At 36.5% G+C, this 8,283-nt stretch overlaps 1 protein-coding gene across 3 annotated transcripts in view; it reads left to right on the top strand.

The window, feature by feature from the left end:
• RFX7 (regulatory factor X7) overlaps positions 1-8,283 on the top strand; it is a 184,496-nt gene that overhangs the window by 102,900 nt on the left and 73,313 nt on the right. For all 3 annotated transcript variants that reach the window (XM_069098113.1, XM_069098112.1, XM_069098114.1), the window contains exon 2: positions 6,071-6,104. In XM_069098113.1, coding sequence (XP_068954214.1) covers positions 6,071-6,104 — 34 coding nt within the window. The remainder of the gene's footprint in view (positions 1-6,070; positions 6,105-8,283) is intronic.

Genomic DNA, 8,283 nt, shown 5'->3' with positions numbered 1-8,283 from the left:
TTTCTAAAGTAATGGATTGCAGTAGTATAATTAGCATTTTTTGCTTGGTAGCTCTTTCTCTTTGGAAATCTTAAATACCATACTAGTAATTACTTATTTATCTAGCTTTTATGCCACTGTAATTCCAAAATGAAAATCAAAATGTGTAACCTGAGAAGTCCTCTGGTGGTTTAATCTTATTGTCAGGATCCAGTACCAAAAATAATTTTAAAATCTCACTGCCAATAGAGACTTAAAGGAAAGACATGGGTTTTTCATGAGGATCATGAATACTTGCCAAAAAAAATGAAATAAAAACTATGGAAGAAAGAATTGGAAGGAGAATAGCTTAGAAGAGAAAGTGTTAAATCTCACCCAAGAATGGGATCCCTGAAAACTAGTATAGACCAAATCAAATCAAATCAAATGAATAAAAAGAATAGAAAAAAAAAGTAAGATATCCCCTACCAAAAACAGCTAACCTGGAAAACATGTCAAGGAGAGATAATTTACGAATCATTTGTAAAGATGAATATAATCCTACAAGGGAAAGATGGATCCTTAACGGAAAAGAGGACTTTCAAGCATATCTGATTAAAAAAAAAAAGACTAGGGGGGCAGAGTCAAGATGGCAGAATAAGAAGCAGGTTTTCCATGGGACTGCAGCATCCACCTTCCCCAATTCATGTAAAAGGGGACTCTGAACAAACTTTGGAGCTACAGAGCCCACAAAATAACACAGAGAAGCTAACCTCCTACTGAGAACAGCCCCACAGGCTGGCAGAAATTGGCCAGCGCATAGCTCTGGGAGCTGAGCCCAGCTCCACACCGAGGTTTTAGCCCCAGGGCGGGCCTGACCAGCTGCCAGCTGTAGGGACTCCAGATCACCAGTAGCTGTGGTGATTCAGAATTATCAACACATAGGTGCTAAGGACAAAGTGAGAGGTCAGTGCACTGTGGACTTTGGGACCCAGTAATTGGGAGTACATTGGCTTTTGCCCCCGGGGCAAGAAGCTGCTGAGGAGCTGCGGCTGTGCGCAGCTTCAGCTCCTGGCCTGCAGAGTGTAGTGGGACCAAGCAACCAGTCTGAGGGGTAATCACTCTTGCTTTAACCTCCTTGGACCTGGATTGTGGTCTAGGGTGTAGGTCCTGGGGTGTGTGTCCAGCTTGCCAGAGTGTGTGGAGGCTTCAGAGAGAGCACCCAACTAATACCTCCGGCAGCTGAGAAAACCCCAGACTTTGGTATGAAGTTCCCCGTCTGGTAGCAGAGGCCTACTGTGGCAAAAAGCCCAAAAGTCAAGTAATTGAGTGGCAACATGACCAGCCAAAGGAAACAAACCAAACAGAAGATTCCAACAGTAGGCTCCTATTTTGGGGACAACAAGGATCAAAGCATGGAACAGGAGGAAGACAATGAAGTCAGAACTCCTGCACCAAAAGTTTCAACGGAAAATACGAGCTGGTTGCAGGCCATAGAGGACCTTAAGAAGCAGATAAGAGAAGTGGAAGAAAAGTTGGGAAGAGAAATGAGAATGATGCAAGAAAATTATGAAACGAGACTCCACAGCTTGACTGAGGAAAATCACACCTTAAAAAATAGACTAACTCAAATGGCAAAAGAGGCTCAAAAAGGCAGTGAGGAGAAGAAAGCCTTAAAAAGCTGAATTTGCCAGATGGAAAAAGAATTTCAAAAGCTCATTGAGGAGAATCGTTGCTTCAGAATTAGATTGGAGCAAATGGAAGCTAATCACTTTATGAGAAATCAAGATGCTGTTAAACAGATCCACACAAATGAAAGAATAGAAGACAATGTGAAATATCTCATGGGAAAAACCACTGACCTGGAAAATAGATCCAGGAGAGATAATTTAAAAATTATTGGACTACCTGAAAGCCATGATCAAAGAAAGAACCTAGAAATCCTCAAGGAAAACTGCCCTGATGTTTTAGAACCAGAGGGCAAAATAGAGGTTGAAAGAATCCACTGATCACCTCCTGAAAAAGATCCCCAAAAGAAAACTCCTAGGAATATTATAGCCAGGTTCTGAAATTCCCAGATCAGGGAGAGAATATTACAAGCTGCCAGGAAGATACAATTTGAATATTGTGGAAACACAATCAGGATAACCCAGGATCTGGCAGTTTCTACACAGAGGGATTGAAGGGCTTGGAATATGATATTCCGGAGTTCAAAGGAGCTGGGATTAAAACCAAGAGTCACCTACCCAGCAAAACTGAGTATCATGTTTCAGGGGAAAATATAGTCATTCAGTGGAATAGAGGACTTTCAAGCATTCTTGATGAAAAAACCAGAGTTGAATAGAAAATTTGACATTCAGATGCAAGAAGCAAGAGAAGCATGAGAAGGTAAACAGGGAAAAGAAATCATAAGGAACTTATCGAAGTTGAACTATTAACATTCCTACATGGGAAAATAACAATTGTACCTGATGAAACTTTTCTCAGTATGAAAATAGTTGAAGCGAATATATATGAGGGTATATGGGCATATGAATACATATGTGAATGTGTGTATTTATGTTTACAGGTATACATAGAAGGCACAGGACCAATTTAGTAGGAAGGGAGGATACTTAAAAGGTGAAATTAAGAGGTGAGAGAGGACTAGGATGAGAGAAGATGGGGAGAGACAGAATGGGGTAAACTCATAGAAGAGGCAAGGGAAAAATGGTTACAATGGAGGAGAAGAATAGGAAGGCAAAAGGGAATGGGTCAACCTTATTCTCATTGAATTTGGCTTGGGCAGAGAATGAAATACACACTAGACAGGGTATCTCACCCTATAGGAGAGTAGCGGGGAAGGGGATGAGAGGAGGCATGAGGGAAGGGAGAGCATGCTGGGGGGGAGGGGAGTTGGAAGCACCCACTTTTGAAAAGGTACGGGATCAAAGTAGAGAATAGAACAAGTAAGTGGGAGATGGGACAGGAGGGAGGGAAATATAGTCAGTCTTTTACAATATATCAACTATGTTAATGTTTTGCATTAGTTACACATGTACAACCTATACTGAACTTCTTGTCTTCCCAGGAAGGGTGGGTGACAAGGGAAGAAGGGAATGAATCTGGAATTCAAAGTTTTAAAATCAAATGTTTAAAAAAGTTTATATATATATGTATACTATTATTAATACTATTTTACATGTTTTTGGGAAATAAGATATACAGGCACTAGGGCATAGAGATCCACCATGCCCTACTGGAAAAGTTGAAAGGTGTATGGGAGAAAATATGGGAGAGAGCAGATTGGAGGAGGGGTTAATCCTGTGGGACTGCTATTTTGGGGCGGTGGGTAGGGGAAAAACGGGGAGAAAATTTGTAATTCAAAATCTGGCGGAAATGAATGATGTAAATCAGAAGTTAATAAAGCATTTGAAAAAAAAAGACTAAAGCTTTGAAATACAAGCACAAGAGACCAGAAAAACCTAGTAAGGTGACTTAATTTTAGTAATTGAGCTGCCTGATGATTTGTAGTGCTAACATATCAATAAGGGAGAAGAATTGTTTCCCTTTAGCATTTTAATGTCTTCAAAGAATTTTAAGGGTATTAAACAAGAAAAACAAAAGTCCTGGGGTGGATGGGATTCTATTCTGAGGGTTTGATGAAGGGAAGTAGAAGAGAGAGTCAAAGGAGATATAACTAATGTAAGGAAAGGGTGGAGGAGGGCTGCTTGCTATTTCTCATAATTGGTGTACTTGAGATGAATGTACAAACATGTAGGAAGGAGTAGGGGACATGGGCATCAGATTAAACTTTGGTCATCCAAAATGGATAAAGGCAGCTTGAACACACACTGTTTTGTGTGTAAATGCATAAAATTCAACAGGGAATACCAACAATACCAACAAGTCGCTATGAGGAAGGAGGGGGAATCATTAAAAGGGAAGAGAATACTAGGGAAGGAATACTAACAAGGAAAACAAAATTCCTGATCCTGAAGAGGGGATGAAGAGGGTAGGAGATGGAGAAAAGAATTAGAGCCTAAAGGAATGCCTTAGATTGCTTATTAGACGGTTAGGAAAAGGTTGGATAAATAGTGGTGCATATGAATATAATGGAATAGTATTACACTGTAAGAAAGAGATTATTTCAGAGAATCCTAGGGAGTATAAATTGAGGTAGTGAAATGAGCAGAACCAGGAAAGCAATTTATATAAAGACAACAATATTGTAAAGAAAAACAACTTTGAAAGATTTAACAGCTTTGATCAAAGCAATGGCCAAACATGACTCGAGGACCCAAGATGAAATGTGTGGACCTCTTCCTGTCAGAAAGGTTATGGATACACACTGCAGAGACATACATTCTTAGACTTTGAGTAGTGTGAGTTTGTTTTTCTTGTCTATGCTTATTTCTTACTAAGTGCACTTGTGCACGTGTGCTGTGCTGTTGATGTGTTGTTGCCCCCCCCCCCAATTTTTAGCTGTGATGGTGCTTTTGGAAGGGCTTTAACAAGTGATTCCAAACAAAAGAGAATAATTGAAACATTTTCTAAAGTCCTTATAAAAGAACAGAAGAAAGCATAGACAAGCAGGACAGTTTTGAAAGTAGCATGGTGTTTATTGTATATTAAGCTTTAAAAGGAAGGGAAGCTGATATAAAAGCAAGATATACACATTTTAAGTACCTATTTTGTGTCTCACTTGTGAGTAATTTTTCCCAAATTTTTTTCTGTTGTTACATCATGCAAGAAATCTTGTGTGGTTTTTACTCATGATTGGAAAATATCTTGTAGGAGAACTTTTAAGGCAGTGTTTCCTCTAATGAATCATTAGTCCAAAACTTCAGTGGGTCTGTGCTTTCATGTATATTACCTCTAGTAATTCAAATTATGACCCATTCATCTCTGCCTATCTTGTGCCACTCTCTGACTTAGAAATTTGGCTAAGGGGTTCATCCGTATTTTCTTCCTCTTCTCTTGCCAATGTGTGCCCCTCAGTGGATATGTTAGACTGACCAGTTGTTCTAGGTAACTAGTTAATTTTTTTTGTGTGGTTGTTTATTTCTTTAATGATATTCTTTTAACCGCTTCTGCAGTCTCCATGGATGTAATGTACTGAAGCCCTTCAGTTGATCTTTAAATTCAGTCACTATAGTATTCATTACTTAATTTTATTGGAACATTTGACTTTTAAAAGATGAGCCACAAAATTTGGATTCATAAAAATAATTGTGTAGTTTTTCAAAGACAAACTTGACTGTTATAGTTCTTCTTTTTCATTTTTGGGCTTAGCTCATTGTCCATTTACAGTATCAGTGTGGTACAGTGGAAAGGATACTGACCCTGGAGACAGTGGACCTGGATTTAAATCTTTCCTTTGGTGCTTAGTATCTGTGTGACTTTGGACAAGGTACTTATCCTTGCTGGGCCCCAGTTAACTTATCTATAAAAAGATTAGATTGTACTAGATAGCCTCTGAGATCCCTTCAGGCTCTAGTTAGAATTTTATATATAATTTATCTTTCATGTTTCCAACATAGTAATATATAGGAAATTACCTATGTAATAAACATTTATAAATCGCCATATCCTGTCTTAAGTTTATTAAATTATCTCATTTTTCTGAATAATTATTAAATATTTTTTAATTTTTTAGCATCTTTAATAATTCTTTTTTAATTTTTCTAATTTTTTAAAGAAGTTTCCAGATTCAAAATTATATTATTTTCTTGTTTTTAAATTCATGAATATAACTCTTCAGAACATCATTCGATATTAATACTCAGGAGAGGATGCATTTGCTACATGAATGGGGGGGAATGTCAAATAATGGTGTACTTAGAAAATATGTAGGTAATTCTGATAAATTGTGAGGTTGTAATTACATTTATTTTAAAGCTGGGAAACATGTAAGTGGGTAATAATTGTTTTTCCTTCTTTTTATGTGTGGAAAAAATCTGAGATTTCAGGTCATTTTTCTGTGTTTGGATTTTTTAATAGAAAGAAGGTATATGTTTTTGTTTTCATGAGCAGCAAGCAAAAGACAGACAGATCAGTATATGTGTTTTGGAATATTAAAAGTCAACAAGAATATCACAGTGATTAACTTTTTTTTACCCTTTCTTTTTAGCAAAACTGTACAATCTAAAGTGGACTGCATTTTGGTAAGTAAAACATTAATATTAAAATGTTTCTTTAGGCTAATTTTACTTACATAAAAACATATTAACCTATATTAAATATTGTTTTAAAATGAATCCTGTTTTAAATAACAGTCATACACTTAAATATAGCCTCATAGGGTCACAGTGTTTCTTTTTTTTGGAGAGGCAGTGGGGTTAAGTGATTTTTGCCCAAGATCACATGGCTAGTCAGTGTTAAGTGTCTGAGGCCAGATTTGAACTCAGGTCCTCCTGACTCCAGGCCCGGTGCTCCACCTAGCCTCCCTGACAATGTTTTCTTATACAGTTACTTTTACAAAACCTAGCAAAACCCTCACCAGAAGATAACATGTAGTTGTTTAAAGCTTATTATCTTTTGCTGAAAATAATACTTCTGGTAATAAATGCATTAATTAATTTTCCCCTTCTGTCAACTATATAAATTTGGTGTTTTGGGGAGTAGTGGTGGTTGTAGTTGGGTGTTTTTTTTTTCCTTTGGAGTAAAGACCAGTAAGATGCTGGTCTTGCTGTTTGTTTGTTTTTTTTTTTTTGCCTGTATATGTTTTTCAGATTTGGGCTAGATCTTTAAGAGTCAATTAATTTAATAGTTTAATTTTAGATTGTATTTGTGGTTCTTAGCTCTTGCTACACATATACTTGAGTGGAATATGATGCTTCAGTGGGGGAAGGAGCATGCAGCTGTTCTTGCTACTGGAATAGTGCTGGCTTCTTACATGTCTCTCTCTGCTGGGTCTGCCTAGAGTAATCAAGGGTCCTATTCTCAGCTTCCCAGCAGTGTCACTTCAGCAAGCCAGCCTTTTCCCTCACCTCTAGCCTTGTGAGTTCAGGATGTCTCACCCACCAAGTCTAACAGAAGGATATTAATTTAGCTGTTGGGTGTTTGACTACATCTTATTGACCAGAAGGCATGGTGAGAAATAGGATAAGTAGAGAAGAACTATAGTATTTCTATGTTGATTTCAACATAGTTTCTGGAGAAGTTTGTTCTGTTTTTGATAGCATCAGGTGATTATCTAGTTTGTATATTTACTGAGAAAATGAAGGGTAGAGCATTTTGTAATTATTAGATATGATATGTGCGTACTAATTACAGAAATCTAAATAGAATCAAATTGTTTAACATTTTCTGTTTATTCTAATAATTAGAGAAGTTAGATTTGAGAAATTAGTTTGTTAAAGTTCAAAGTTGTGTTAATGCTTCAGGCAGAAAATTAAAAGCTATATATATATGGTTTCCCTTCTAGTTTAAAAGTATGCAATGGTTGCATTTTAAAATTAATTTATTTATATTTTTAAATTATATTAAATATAATACATTCTAAAATACATATTATACATAATAATGTATAATATATTATTAAAATGATATATTTTAAAATTAATATATCATGAAGCAATCCTTGCTGTAGTACACTGGATTTGGAATTGGAGGATGTGAGGTCAAATCCTAGCATTGTACCTTATTACCTTTATAACCTTAGGCAAGTCACTTAACTTTTCTAGGCCTCAGTTTCCTTTTCCTTATAAGGATAAGCTTGAACTAGATGATCTTAGGGTTCTTTTTACTCAAGATTTTATCATTTGAAGCATAGTATAAATCATAATTAAGACTGAAATTTTCAATAACCTGTACAAAAACAGCCTAAGAATGCAATTTGTCATTTTATTTTAGTAACCATTAAATAAGCATTTGCTATGATCAGAGCAGTCAGTTCAATTCAAAAAACATTTGGTAAACACTTACTATGTACTGTGGTACTGAAATGGGCTCCTAGAACACTAAGACAAAAATGAAATCTTCCCGTGAATAGAGGTGTAAATAGCAAGATATAATCTTGGGTGAATAAGGTGTAAATAGCAGGATATAATGAGGAAACTATGGGTAGCTATGGTGAAATGGTGTAGCTTCTGGGGAAAAAAAAGTAGCCAGGTTCTTAGGTCCCTAGAATTGAGTCATTTCCCAGTAGTCTTCCTCTTCCAGTATTTATTGACTATCATTGCATTGCAGTATTCTTCTTGTAGGAATATCTTGTATTAGGATGAATATACCCAAGAACTTGCCTGTAACAAGTTAATCTGATTTAACATTTGTGAATAGGAATGGATCATTAACTAATACATTGTTTCCCAGCCTGTAGGCCTCAGACTCTGGGTGACAGGA

This window comes from Petaurus breviceps, unplaced genomic scaffold, assembly GCF_028583685.1.
Source record: "Petaurus breviceps papuanus isolate PSGF00001 unplaced genomic scaffold, PetGlider_PUasm1.0 37, whole genome shotgun sequence".
In the NCBI taxonomy this organism is placed as follows: Eukaryota; Metazoa; Chordata; class Mammalia; order Diprotodontia; family Petauridae; genus Petaurus; species Petaurus breviceps.
The sequence above is the reverse complement of the archived record's forward strand: the minus strand, read 5'-3'. Positions and strand labels throughout refer to the sequence as shown.